We start from the raw sequence: 15,456 nt of genomic DNA, 5'->3' as shown, positions 1-15,456 counted from the left end.
TATAAACTCTCACTGGTGTTGTGTGGATAATACGTTTAGTCTCCAGTTGTCTAAGGATGATCTGAAAGCCGAAAGCCAGTTCACAATAAATAGTATCAAATAAGGTGCCAAAGCTTATTCACAACTTATACAGAAACCATACTGGAGTTTTAAGAGCCAAAGGACATGAAAGGGAAGAGAGCAGAGAGGAGAAATGAAACTCTGCCAATGGCACTGTAACTCTGTTGAATACTGGAATGGAGTTAGAAGAGCAAGTGAACAGAATGGACTGTGTCTTCAAAAAGAGTTATACGACAATCAACAACAACAGTAAGAGAAGTGTATGGAATGTCCCTGAATTAAATCAGGTAATGCTGAAGGAATTAGATTAGGAAATGAGACACTAAAAGTAGTAGTTGAGTTTATGTACTTGGACAGCAAAATAACTGATGATGCCTGAAGTAGGGAGATTATAAAACACAGACTGGCAACAGCAAGAAAAGCATTTGTGAAAAAGAGAAATTTGGTAACATCTAATATAAAGTTAAATGTTAGGAAGTCCCTCCTGAAGGTATGTATTTGGAGTGTAGCCTTGAAGAGAAGTGAAACTTGGACAACAAGCAGTTCAGACAAAAAGAGAATAGAAGTTTTTGAAATGTGGTGCTGTAGAAGAACGCTTAAAATTATATGGGAACATCAAATAATAACTAATGAGGAAGTACTGAACTGCAGACAAAAGAAATTTATGCCATAAGTTGGCTAAAAGAAGGGTCTGTTTGAGAAGATACATCCTGAGGCATCAATGGAATGTCAGTGTGATAATAGACTCGATGCCCCAGCTAGTCAGTATCTTTACTCCTCCTTACATTAAGTAACAGAGAGATGTTTTGTATGTGCCATCACCTCATTCTTACTTTGTCAATACAATATTTGCTGCTAGTTTTATGCAAGAAATAAGTAAATTGTCTTCTTGTAAAATACAATTCTTCTTTTGACAGGCTACCACACGCTTTTATTTGAGAATTTTTCAATAATTGTATACTCTATTGAAGTCTCACAAAGTTGACTGTTTTTGTGCTTGCCTGCTGCAGTTTTTTTTTTCACATAACAGCACAGGAACATATACGTCTTAACATCAAAAGAAAAGAAAACGGGAAGAAGGAAGGAATGAAGATTAGAGTTTAATGTCGAATCAATGATGAACAGGGATGCTGCACCAGCTCGAATTGGGAATGTGTAGGAAGGAATGTCATTTCAATGTGAATCATCCTGGCTTTTACCTTAATGGTAAGGAAACCAAAGAAAAGGAAAGACATATGACCAGATGGGAATTTGAGCCACTGTCCTTCTGAATATAAGTCCAATGTCTTACCAATGCCACCCTTGCTGGATAAGAAAAGAAAAAGATGATGACAAAGTGGAATTATTGAAATATTTTAACTTGCCAGCATATTGATCCTGTTACCATAAACAAGGTTACTTTTACAGAAAGTAATGTTAATGATTTTATCTTTAAAATTACCACCTCATTTGTTTCCAAGTTTTTGTATTAAGAACTGTTGTGTTCATTACTGAGACATTTTCAAGAAAAAGCAAGCAATTCCAAATATGGCAACTTACACCTAATTTCTTGGCTCTAGCAGACACATCATTCCACATGGCTTCCACAATGATGTTACGAAGATATCTTCCCTCCTTATCAGCTGCCATTGATCTCACCATAAGCATCCAAACGTGAAGTTCTGTTATTAGGAACCAAGAGTTCAGCGTGTCCGGCATCTGAAATACTAAAACAAACACAGAAGCAAAATGATTATGTAGCTGTATACCAAATTAATGAATTAATGTTTTCACTGTCCATTACAGTAACTATATGATGTGATCAAGTTCATTATGGCATAAAGAAAAATGAATGAATTGGATTTCGCATGAATGTCATAACCTTACAAACAAGCTTTATTGCATCTAATCTGCAACCTTGCAAATCTCATTATTTGTGCATCAGAGAAGAGGAGGCAATGGAAGAACATGGGGGTTCAAGGAGAGAAGCAGTTGGGGACAGAAAGATACACAATGGCATGCAATCGTTTAAATAACATTGGTAAAAAAAGGATAATAAGGATAGTGTCATGAAAACAAGCCTCAATTCTGGATAAATACCTTAGAGTTCGACCCTTCATTATGTTCACATAAGATGGTGAGTGGTGGGATGAAGAACAATAGTAAAGTAGCAAGATAGAGTGCCATCGTCACCTGGTAACAGCACCACTTTGCCATACATTTCTGTGATGTTCATTTTAGGGTGTGTGTTTACAGTACTGATTTTTGTGATTAGTACACATTTTGTAACTCTTTTTCCCCTTTGTAGTTATAAACAGAACAGATAAAGCAAAAAGAGAGATACAGTATCAATAACGTTATGCACTGTAATTACTGATGTGTGGAACGGTGCATTATCCTTATAAAAAGAGGACATTTTTGTTTATCAACCTTGGTCTTTTTTCAGCCAACCTCAAGTTTCAAATGAGCCAACAATGCAGCATAACAAGGTCCAATTATGGTTCTGCCTTTTTCTAAGTAATCTATGATGATTATTCCTTGGGAATCCCAAAAAAACAGAGGCCATCATCTTACTAGCTGACAAAATATCTTCAGCTTCTTTGGTAACTTTCACCAGCCTTTGTCCATTGCTTTTGATTGCCACTTTGATTCTGGTGTGTAATGATGGATCCAGATTTCATTAACAGCCACAAATCTGTGCAAAAACTCTTGAGGATTGCAATTAAAACATCGCCAGACATTGTGCTGAAATGATGTGCCATGTGCACTTTTCATCAACTGGGAGCTATTGCGGCACTCACCTCACCCACAGCTGCTTCACAGCGAATTCTCCATGGCCCTTGGTCATTGGAGAAGCCAACACAGCAATCACACAAATTTTTATTTGGCAGTCGTTTTGCCGACTGGGAGAATACCTCAACATAACACAGTGTAACGGAACATATTAAAGGCTTTACTGTGCCGAAGTATGTGATACCCTCCAAATTCAACCGGTTTAACGAGTATTTATGATTATAGAAAAGTTATTGTGTATGTTAACAATGATTGCATAACATGTCTGCATAAACAGTCAAACCATTAAATTATACTGAGTAACTGACCCACACAAAAGTTTATATCACTTGATCACTGATACAGCAAATGTCATCATGTAAAAACACTAAGTTCATCTTAAATAATTAATATGAAGTACGAAAAATAGTGGCCAACTTAGGTATTTTGGATCTCCTTAAATAAAAATCACCCAGTGAAACCTATTTGTTCACTAGGAGCGTTTTCACTCAGTATTCACGTAATCAATCCTATTTTAGACGAAAACCAATGTAATTCTTAATAATTCATGTTATTTACTTATTTATGCAAATTAGAGAAGTCAATTGACAAACCTCTAAAAAACGGCCTTTTTGTAACAAAGAATTATTCTGTCAAGTCAACAAATCTGTCTGTCATTTTAATAACATGTTAAATTATGTCACTCGATGCAAATTAATAACTTTTCTGCACAAATTATAACAACAGATGTACATGTGACTTGTAAACTATATCTCTTTTTAGTAGTTCTTTGACAATGTTATAAATACAAGCAGCAAGAACGGTTGGGAGGCAGTCGGAATGTCACTTTGGTAAAGTATGTTTGTGTGTTATTGTTTGAGGTGGATAAACAATGCAAGGAACATTTAACGGAAATACTACTTTGTGTTGTGTCATGGTCTTTGGTGGACAGTGGAATTAAGATGGCCACCAGAGTAATAAATATTTGAAGTTTACATATTTGTTGGTTTCGCTCGTTCTTTATCATCAAAAGCATATAAAAAACACGGGACCTCATGTTTTTAACCCTAGACAACCAGATTTAGAGCCAGCATCAGCATCGAGACACAGCAGCGATCCAGCAAGTAGCAGCGATTACCACAACACTATGCATTTTAATGGCGCCAACCTAACATCAAGTGCTAACAAGCTCCGTAAATGGGAGTGAAATAGTGCGATTATAGCAATTAGCTATATCTAAGACCAGGCGACCATTACAACAGGTAGTTCATAGATATGCTGTGTGTGAGCGAGCATAACCCCCTTGAAAAATTGCACAATGATTTTTTTTGCATGATAGGTAACATTTGAGGATGTGGGACATCCTTGACATATCACTGTTCCATCAGTGTTCCCTCATTTACTAGCAGCCTTGACCTGAAGTCATACCAAACAGTTCCCCAAACCATAAAGCCCTGAATAACACTACTGTTCCTCATCTAAACACAGAAAGAATGGGGTCTCTCCCCAGGTTGCTGCTGTACTCACCAATGATGGCCATCTGGGCTAGTGCAGAATCACGGTTCACCAATCAACACAGTATAACCTCATTCAACCAGAAGTCCATGCTGCCAGGTCTTGGCACCACTTCAAATGCAACTGTTTGTGTTATGCCATTAACAGCTGCCTAGGCATGGGGGAGAAATTCCCTAGTCCAGCTGCTGCTAGTCTCTGATCGATGCTGTAGAGCGACACAAAAAGTTGCACAGATTCCATTACCTGTTCTCGGATGGCAGGTGCTGATGTGGAGGGGTTCCTATAATAGTATGATCTACCCTAGTGGTGGTCAGGCATGACTGACCAGAACTTTGACAAGAGAAAGCCTGTCCTCACATTCTCATGCAGAACAGCACTGGGCCAGTGTCACACCAGAATCCCTCACAAATCTGGATATTTTGAAATTCAACCAGCCTGCCAAATACGGAACAACAATGAGGCTCTTTTCAAATCATGTCAGGTGCTGATAATAGTGTCTCACATAGGTATGCAGCATCTCTTTGACCTTCCCAGTCACCTCTCAATGTCTGACGATGCTCATTCTCAGAACTGCCACTCTAATTATTTATACAACTGCTGGTGTACAACTGCGCGCGCGCGTGCGTGTTTGTGTGTGCAACTGCTGGTGTGTGTGTGTGTGTGTGTGTGTGTGTGTGTGTGTGTGTGTGTATGAAGTTACATATATATCTGACCATTTCTCCTGTGCGTTTCACCTTTTGCCAGGCAATGTATATTAAATCTATCATATAAATATTTATATATTTCAAAAGTATGGGTATAGAAATGAGAGAGATCACAGAAATACAACATGAGTATGACAGAGATATAACAGAAGTTTGAGGAATTACTGCAACCAATCGACATTTTTTCCTTCAATTTTTATTTATTCATGACTGGTTTTGAATCGCCTGGCAATTTATCATCAAATGATACAATTTAGTTTGGAGTATTGTAGGGGTCATGCATCTGTGGCAAATACAGAGACGAAAAAGTGAGCACTGTATGTGGAAAGAATATTACGATTGTAAGATTAATGTGCTGGTACTACTCACTGTTTTTATTCTTGTGACAGGCACTGCTATCGGAAATGTAATGTGTGCTTACCAGTATAATTAAATATCAAGTGAAACAGGTACTTTTCCACCAATGGAAACTCCCACATACTTTACAAAATATAAACAAACTAAAGAGTGTGGCTGTTGTTGTCTCCAAAGAGTTTTGTGGAGGCAGAGATTTTCTTTGCTCATTTTTCGTTCTGTGTGGCATTCGCAATAAAACATATATTTATTACATTACTTTCTTTATAAAAATTATTATTGTTTTTACATTGCAAATTTTTATGCTATTTACAAAATCTACAACAAAGTTGTTTAGGACAATATTTCGGGTAGTGAAGTTATGTTTGGCATGTTTCTCATTGCTCAATAAACAGGTTCGTATACATATGGAGTGGGGAGGGGGAGTGGAGAGAGAGGGGGGGCAAGGGAGAGAGAGGGGGGGCAAGGGAGAGAGAGGGGTGGCAAGGGAGAGAGAGAGGGGGGGGCAAGGGAGAGAGAGGGGGGGGCAAGGGAGAGAGAGAGGGGGGGCAAGGGAGAGAGAGAGGGGGGGGGCAAGGGAGAGAGAGAGGGGGGGCAAGGGAGAGAGAGGGTGGGGCAAGGGAGAGAGAGGGTGGGGCAAGGGAGAGAGAGGGTGGGGCAAGGGAGAGAGAGGGTGGGGCAAGGGAGAGAGAGGGTGGGGCAAGGGAGAGAGAGGGTGGGGCAAGGGAGAGAGAGGGTGGGGCAAGGGAGAGAGAGGGTGGGGCAAGGGAGAGAGAGGGTGGGGCAAGGGAGAGAGAGGGTGGGGCAAGGGAGAGAGAGGGTGGGGCAAGGGAGAGAGAGGGTGGGGCAAGGGAGAGAGAGGGTGGGGCAAGGGAGAGAGAGGGTGGGGCAAGGGAGAGAGAGGGTGGGGCAAGGGAGAGAGAGGGTGGGGCAAGGGAGAGAGAGGGTGGGGCAAGGGAGAGAGAGGGTGGGGCAAGGGAGAGAGAGGGTGGGGCAAGGGAGAGAGAGGGTGGGGCAAGGGAGAGAGAGGGTGGGGCAAGGGAGAGAGAGGGGGGGGCAAGGGAGAGAGAGGGGGGGCAAGGGAGAGAGAGGGGGGGCAAGGGAGAGAGAGAGGGGGCAAGGGAGAGAGAGGGGGGCAAGGGAGAGAGAGGGGGGCAAGGGAGAGAGAGGGGGGGCAAGGGGGAGAGAGAGGGGGGGCAAGGGGGAGAGAGAGGGGGGGCAAGGGGGAGAGAGAGGGGGGGCAAGGGGGAGAGAGAGGGGGGGCAAGGGGGAGAGAGAGGGGGGGCAAGGGAGAGAGAGGGGGGGCAAGGGAGAGAGAGGGGGGGCAAGGGGGAGAGAGGGGGGGCAAGGGAGAGAGAGGGGGGGGCAAGGGAGAGAGAGGGGGGGCAAGGGAGAGAGAGGGGGGGCAAGGGAGAGAGAGGGGGGGCAAGGGAGAGAGAGGGGGGGCAAGGGAGAGAGAGGGGGGGCAAGGGAGAGAGAGGGGGGGCAAGGGAGAGAGAGGGGGGCAAGGGAGAGAGAGGGGGGCAAGGGAGAGAGAGGGGGGGCAAGGGAGAGAGAGGGGGGGCAAGGGAGAGAGAGGGGGGGCAAGGGAGAGAGAGGGGGGGCAAGGGAGAGAGAGGGTGGGGCAAGGGAGAGAGAGGGTGGGGCAAGGGAGAGAGAGGGTGGGGCAAGGGAGAGAGAGGGTGGGGCAAGGGAGAGAGAGGGTGGGGCAAGGGAGAGAGAGGGTGGGGCAAGGGAGAGAGAGGGTGGGGCAAGGGAGAGAGAGGGTGGGGCAAGGGAGAGAGAGGGTGGGGCAAGGGAGAGAGAGGGTGGGGCAAGGGAGAGAGAGGGTGGGGCAAGGGAGAGAGAGGGTGGGGCAAGGGAGAGAGAGGGTGGGGCAAGGGAGAGAGAGGGTGGGGCAAGGGAGAGAGAGGGTGGGGCAAGGGAGAGAGAGGGTGGGGCAAGGGAGAGAGAGGGTGGGGCAAGGGAGAGAGAGGGTGGGGCAAGGGAGAGAGAGGGTGGGGCAAGGGAGAGAGAGGGTGGGGCAAGGGAGAGAGAGGGTGGGGCAAGGGAGAGAGAGGGGGGGGCAAGGGAGAGAGAGGGGGGGGCAAGGGAGAGAGAGGGGGGGCAAGGGAGAGAGAGGGGGGGCAAGGGAGAGAGAGGGGGGCAAGGGAGAGAGAGGGGGGCAAGGGAGAGAGAGGGGGGCAAGGGAGAGAGAGGGGGGGCAAGGGAGAGAGAGGGGGGGCAAGGGAGAGAGAGAGGGGGGCAAGGGAGAGAGAGAGGGGGGGCAAGGGAGAGAGAGAGGGGGGGCAAGGGAGAGAGAGAGGGGGGGCAAGGGAGAGAGAGGGGGGGCAAGGGAGAGAGAGGGGGGGCAAGGGAGAGAGAGGGGGGGCAAGGGGGAGAGAGGGGGGGGCAAGGGAGAGAGAGGGGGGGCAAGGGAGAGAGAGGGGGGGCAAGGGAGAGAGGGGGGGGCAAGGGAGAGAGAGGGGGGGCAAGGGAGAGAGAGGGGGGGCAAGGGAGAGAGAGGGGGGGCAAGGGAGAGAGAGGGGGGGCAAGGGAGAGAGAGGGGGGGGCAAGGGAGAGAGAGGGGGGGCAAGGGAGAGAGAGGGTGGGGCAAGGGAGAGAGAGGGTGGGGCAAGGGAGAGAGAGGGTGGGGCAAGGGAGAGAGAGGGTGGGGCAAGGGAGAGAGAGGGTGGGGCAAGGGAGAGAGAGGGTGGGGCAAGGGAGAGAGAGGGTGGGGCAAGGGAGAGAGAGGGTGGGGCAAGGGAGAGAGAGGGTGGGGCAAGGGAGAGAGAGGGTGGGGCAAGGGAGAGAGAGGGTGGGGCAAGGGAGAGAGAGGGTGGGGCAAGGGAGAGAGAGGGTGGGGCAAGGGAGAGAGAGGGTGGGGCAAGGGAGAGAGAGGGTGGGGCAAGGGAGAGAGAGGGTGGGGCAAGGGAGAGAGAGGGTGGGGCAAGGGAGAGAGAGGGTGGGGCAAGGGAGAGAGAGGGGGGGCAAGGGAGAGAGAGGGGGGGCAAGGGAGAGAGAGGGGGGCCAGGGAGAGAGAGGGGAGCAAGGGAGAGAGAGGGGGGCAAGGGAGAGAGAGGGGGGGCAAGGGAGAGAGAGGGGGGGCAAGGGAGAGAGAGGGGGGCAAGGGAGAGAGAGGGGGGGCAAGGGAGAGAGAGGGGGGGGCAAGGGGAGAGAAGGGGCAAGGGGAGAGAAGGGGCAAGGGGAGAGAAGGGGCAAGGTGAGAGAAGGGGCAAGGTGAGAGAAGGGGCAAGGTGAGAGAAGGGGCAAGGGGAGAGAAGGGGCAAGGGGAGAGAAGGGGCAAGGGGAGAGAAGGGGCAAGCTTTGTATCGGATTTCAAAATTTCTATCTGCTTGTCCTATGTAGTAGCGAACAGCTGTTACAAGTTAATTTGTGTACACACACACACACACACACACACACACACACACACAAAATCTCTCTCTCTCTCTCTCTCTCTCTCTCTCTCTCTCTCTCTACTCCCCTCATCCCCCCACTCCCTCCTTCCCCCCCCCCCCCCCCCCGCCCTCCCATCCCCATATGTATACTATCCTTTTTATGGAGCAATATGAAAAAACATAACTTCACTACCAGAAATATTGTCCTAAACACTTTGTTGTAGATTTTGTAAATAGCATTTAAAAAATTTGCAATGTAAAAGCATAATAATTTTTACAAAGAAAGTGGTGTAATAAATATATATTTTATTGCGAATGCCACACAAAATGAACAATGAGCGAAGAAAATCTCTGTCTCCACAAAACTCTTTGGAGATAACAACAGCCACACTCTTTGATTTGTTTATATTTTGTGAAGTATGTGGGAGATGCCATCGGTGGAAAAGTGCTTGATATTTAACAATACTGCTAAGCATACATTATGTTTTCCAGAGCAGTGCCTGCCACAAGAATAAAACCAGTGAGTAATACCATCAAATTAATCTTACAATTCTTTCCACATACAGTGCTCACTTTTTCGTCTCTGTATTTGCCACCAATGCACGACCCCCACAATACTGCAAACTAAATTGTATCATCTGATGAATTGCCAAGCGATTCAAAACCAGCCATGAATAAATAAAAGTTGAAGAAAAAAAACAGAAATTGGTTGCAGTAATTACTGCAGCTCTGGACAATCCACATTATTTCTCATCCCAACCACTATATCTGGTGCCCTATACTAGGATATCGCCATCAGGAGAGTGTTAGCACATTTGTAATAATTTAAAATTACACAATTTCGTAAATTTTCTATTATACCAATTGCTGTCTTTCTCCGTTTCATAAATGAGATCCAATGTTACTGCAACGAGAATGGAAATCACAAGATGTGTGAAAGATGAAACAAATCAATTGGAGAATTAATTCAGCAAGAAGTGAGAATGCCAACACAAAGGTAGGAAAATTCAAGATCCACTGGTTGCCTGATTGTACTTCATAGCATCTCTGTCATCAGTGATAGCAGTAACTTTCCTAATCCAACAACCAAATTACAGATTTTCGTAAAATATACTGACATTTGGGCAGAAAATTAATTTTAGGGAGAGAAATGTGGGCATACAATTGACTTAGGCTGACAATGTATTTTGAAACTTGTTAGTGAGGTACCACTGATTAGATTTCGTTAGTGGTATCCTCATTATTACAAACAGAATATTTTATGTTCTGACGTATTCATTTATCTTCTCATTTTGTAAAAGTACCAGCAAATGAGTACACACAACACATTGTTGCCAGTCTACCAGCAGATAACCAGGTACAGGAAGTTGCCAAAATGGATGTGGCAACAAATGAAATCTAAACTGAAAATTTTGGTTGCAGTGACAACGACCAATTATATTTTTCAATTGATATGGACACAGATGATAGTATCATCATCATCATTCGAAATACAGTACGAGAGACAAGCTCACAATTTTCTCCAGGGAGTATATTTTCCCTTGGTGAAAATGTAATGTGTGACAGTGCGGTCTTATTAAATTGTTCTCTGCCTGCCACACTTACACCTAATGTAAACATGATTGGACAAGGTGCATTGTGACACCAGAAACCTCGATCATGCCGCAAATATTACAACAGTTATTTACATAAAGCTTTAATGATTTTAAGTACGAGCTTAATGAAGAGCAAAAACACACACTCAAAGAAAGTATTGATGAAAAATTTAATGATGTTTCTAAACAAGACAGATACACAAAGGGAATTACTTGAACAGCAAAAGCGAATTCTCTATGTTTTCAAAATCGACATAACACAACAGTTCAATGACTTGGCAAAAGATCTGCCTGCAGATCTTTCAAATGAATTATCTGGGAAAGACCTAATAACACGGTTGCCCAGTGATTTGTCACAAGACAAAAATAATTCAAGCCAGAAAGTGTCCTAGGACACAAACAGTTTGTGAAAAAGGTGAAGAGAGGTATCTGAGGTTCAGACAAAAATTAAACAGTAACAGTCACAATTGGGCAGAATATAAATACAATCTTGGGTACTGTTGATGGGTTGCAAACAACGTAAAAGGTCTACCTGAACAAGTGCAAGACCTGTCTTTGAAACTAAGTGGCACAAGTTCAAATACTCAGTTCATGAGAAAGCGGAAAGAAGGATGACAAATTAAGACATTAAGGAAACAAAGTATAGAGCCGAGCCGAGCCAAGCCAAGGCTGGCACAGAAGGTAATCCATGAACACACGGGTTGTGCAGATGTGACTGAGGAAGGAGAGCTGAAACAGGTAAGAGACTGAAAGCAGTGAAGGAAAAATCATGGACTAATATTGTTAGTAGCATTGAAAAGAAAAGGGAACACACAAACCCAAGCTGTCAGGTGTCAACAGACAGGATAGATAATAGGAACATTAAGCCACACTTGAACCCTAACCTGTCAAGTGAAATAGATCACAATTATAACATACAGCAGGCACTGCCGACTTCTGTCCCTGTTGTGCAGAGGTATTCAGAATACGATCCAATACATCAAAACAATGCCACACTGGCAACAAGACAGTGATGCATGCCTTTCTACTTTGCCTGTGAATGAAGGCAGTTGGGTTCATAAGGGCTTTCCGGAACGTTGGCCTGAAGTGCAGAAGATACATTTTGTAGTAGGTTATACACAGGGTTATGTTGCGCTCTAGGCCACTGAGATGGCGGAAAAATGTCACACCTATGGACAGCTTGAAAAGGCATTTCTAGACAAGTTCTGGTCCATCGATAATAGAAGAAAGAATGTGGTGCAAAATGTATAACCCTGCGCCATTCAGCTGTAACCAAGGAGGGTTCAGAACATACTTCGAGGAATATCTAAATGAAACCTGTTAATGGACAAACCCGACACCACACATGGATGTACTACAAATTTTGAAAAGCCAGCTACCAGCTTTCAATCATAACTCCTGAGCACAATATAGAGAATCTCTCTCAGTTCTCAATTCCATTGATCTTATCTACGAAGAGATACCTTCGCAACCACAAAGTGAAGGCATGCAGGCAGACCCCTCACAAGAACTAACGAACAACACAGTGAGAATGGCAATAACAGCCCACATGGTTGGCAGCCATATCCCCCCAGCAATACCAACAGGAACCAATTTGGTAACGGAAAGGGACAAAAATTCAAGTGAGGGTACAAAAATAACCCAGGGCTGAATCGGTCATGATTTAATGGCCAGAGAGGTTACTGTCAGCAGATGAACAATGTGCTGCCAACATGGAGCAATGACCTGAACAGACACTGGCAAGGGCAGAACGCAACCGGGCATCAAAATAATTTGCTGCAGCCTGACTATAATTAGTACAATCAAAATTATGTTTTGATTAGTGGCCAGGGACAACGAAATTTTGAGTTGAGAGCCACACAAGACACTAACTGGAGAAACCAGATGCATGATGTGAGGTGGTCAGTGCTCAGGGTAATTCGGAAAACTAACTGGTCTCGATAGGCCCCTGTTCAATGACCAGTAATAGGGATGGCGGCATGGAACTAGTTAAAAGCTTAAGATATGGAAACTGTGGTTATATCAAAGATGACCTGTATCTGGAAGATATTACCATCTGTGAGGATGAAAATGAAGACACAGTACAGGCAGCAATCACTGCACAGCTACTTGGTTTAAGGGTACCCATAGTACCGGACACTGGAGCTACCATTAATATAATTTTACAGGGTTGGTCTGAGCAATTACAAAAATGAGGACACATACAGACACTTCCACTCACATTCATGTTTTATTATTCATTATTGAAACTACTCATGTATTACCCCTATTTGATTTTGTATTTATAACTCTGTATTCAACTGGCCAGAAGTCCTTTTTCTCCTGCCATCAAACCACACTATTTCCAACTATAACTTCAACCTACCCATTTCCTTTTTTAAATTTTTTAACTTACCTGTCCAATTAAAGGATCTAACATTCCACGTTCCAATCCGTGGAATGCCAGTTATGTTTCTCCCAATGGCAATATCCTCCTGTGTGGTCCCTGCAGACTATTTTACCTCCAGAATATTCAACCCAAGAGGATGCCATCATCATTCTACCTTATAGCAGGGCTGAATACCCTCAGGAAAAATTATGGCTGTAGCTTCCCCTTGGTTCCAACGATTCACAGTACCAGCACAGCAAGGCCATTTTGACTAATGGTACAAGGCCAGATCAGTTAATTATTCAGACTGTTGCCCCTGCAATGACTGCTGCCCCTCATCAGGAACAGCATATTTGTCTGGCTTCTCAACAGATACCTCCTCTGCTGTGGTTGCACATGCGCGAAGGGTATCTGTATCATTGAGGCATGGAAGCCATCCTACCAATGACAAGGTAAATGGTTCATTGGGGGGAGGGGAATAAAGTACATGTATTATATAACGCACACTAATGAAGTAGAGAACTACAGACTGTTAAAAGCTGTTAACAGTACAATGGCACTGAGTACTCCATTTACTTGTTTCATCAAGCACTTGTCTTCGGTCACTCCAACAATTTATTATTCAACAAGTTATTTTGGTTCTATTTCCGAAGCTGAAAGGTCTCAGGATGTAACTTCTTCCATACTATAGTTGACTGCTTACTAATCTCACACACTTGGAAGACATTCAGTGCAGTGGCTGATGGCAGTAGCAGAATCAATCTCAACACAGTGTACAACTTCAGATTGATATGCGCTTGTTTTGGTTTGCGATTGACCTTACAGAGTGCACTGGCATTGCCACATCATCAAATTGCCTTTGGTGTGCTAAGTTTTATTTAATATCCCCGCATGTCCACAAGTAATATCTGCTGTCACGTACAAATATAGAAGATGTGCTAACTCAGGCTCGACTGCTAGTGAAGCCGGGTTAGATTGGCAGCGAGGGAAAGCTGTTGGTGCCAGATGAGTACCTTTGAGATGTATTGATTCAGGTGCCCCCATAAGCCATCGCGACTCGTGTCTACAAGGAATGCACGAGTAATACAGCATTGCAACAACAATAGGGAATGCCCCAAATTTGCTGGTCTGTAGCGCACTAATGGCTTGGATCAAGATCCATAAAACGGTACAATTTCTCAAAATGCTTGCATAGCAAAGTCTTTTACAACTTTTTGGAGATAAAAATGGAGATTTTTTTACAAATGTTCCATTATAACTTTTTATAACAAAGTGGTGGCACAGACCAATTCCCACATCAGGAACTCCACATTTTCCATGCTCACCCAGCCATGGCCACATCATCTACATGAAGAACAATGCTTACTGTCCCAATGGCAATGAGTTAGTTATTAACAAAGCACAAACTTGGATTGGGGAAACAAATCAGTTGTATCCTTTGAAATGAAGCATCCTATAAACTGCCTCAAGCAATTTACATAAATGAAGGAAAATATAAAACAGCATGCCTGGACAGGGATTTCAATCACAGCCCTTCCAAATAAGGATCTAGTGCCTTAACCACTGCACCATATCAGCTGTTCACAGTCATCTAAAGAATTTTATTATGTGCCACCACTAAGTTCCCATCCTCCTCCTCCTATCTGATTATTTTCAACAACAATACAAGAGAAGGAAAGTTGCCTCTCACCATACAGCGGAGATGCTGAGCCGCGATAGGCACAATAAAAAGATTCATACAATCATAGCTTTCGGCCATTAAGGCCTTGGTCAGCAGTAAACACACATATACACGCACGCACGCGGGCGCGCGCGCGCACACACACACACACACACACACACACACACACACACACACACACACACACAAAAGCACAACTTGCACACGCATCTGTAGTCTCAGACAGCTGAATATACATATATATTAAAAACAAAGACTCCATGACTTACCAAACGGGAAAGCGCTGGTAGATAGGCACAATAAAAAAACCACAAACACACACACAAAATTTCGAGCTTTCGCAACCCACAGTTTCTTCGTCAGGAAAGAGGGAAGGAGACGGAAAGATGAAAGGATGTGGGTTTTAAGGGAGAGGGTAAGGAGTCATTCCAATCTCTCTTTGCCTCTGTATATGTCTGCTTGTGTCTGTATATGTGTGGATGGATATGTGTGTGCGTGCACGCGCGAGTGTATACCCGTCCATTTTTCCTCCCTAAGGTAAGTCTTTCCGCTCCCGGGATTGGAATGACTCCTTACCCTCTCCCTCAAAACCCAAATCCTTTAGTCTTTCCCTCTCCTTCCCTCTTTCCTGACGAGGCAACCATTGATTGCGAAAGCTAGAATTTTGTGTGTCTATCGACGTGCCAGCGCTTTCGTTTGGTAAGTCACATCATCTTTGTTTTTAGGTATATTTTTCCTACGTGGAATGTCTCCTTCTATATATATATATATATATATATATATATATATATATATATATATATAGACACACACACACACACACACACACACACACATTCCACGTAGGAAAAATATACCTAAAAACAAAGATGATGTGACTTACCAAATGAAAGTGCTGGCAGGTCGACAGACACACAAACGAACACAAACATAAACACAAAATTCAAGCTTTCGCAACCAACGGTTGCTTCATCAGGAAAGAGGGAAAGACGAAAGGATGTGGGTTTTAAGGGAGAGGGTAAGGAGTCATTCCAGTCCCGGGAGCGGA

The 15,456-nt window shown here is 44.4% G+C and overlaps 1 protein-coding gene across 1 annotated transcript in view; it reads right to left on the bottom strand.

Moving 5' to 3' along the window:
• Nucleotides 1-15,456, bottom strand: part of LOC126161623 (ubiquinol-cytochrome-c reductase complex assembly factor 1) — a 123,974-nt gene that overhangs the window by 12,786 nt on the left and 95,732 nt on the right. Inside the window, exon 4 of the mRNA XM_049917583.1 lies at nt 1,600-1,766. Coding sequence (XP_049773540.1) covers nt 1,600-1,766 — 167 coding nt within the window. The remainder of the gene's footprint in view (nt 1-1,599; nt 1,767-15,456) is intronic.

Source organism: Schistocerca cancellata, chromosome 2 (assembly GCF_023864275.1).
Source record: "Schistocerca cancellata isolate TAMUIC-IGC-003103 chromosome 2, iqSchCanc2.1, whole genome shotgun sequence".
In the NCBI taxonomy this organism is placed as follows: Eukaryota; Metazoa; Arthropoda; class Insecta; order Orthoptera; family Acrididae; genus Schistocerca; species Schistocerca cancellata.
The sequence above is the reverse complement of the archived record's forward strand: the minus strand, read 5'-3'. Positions and strand labels throughout refer to the sequence as shown.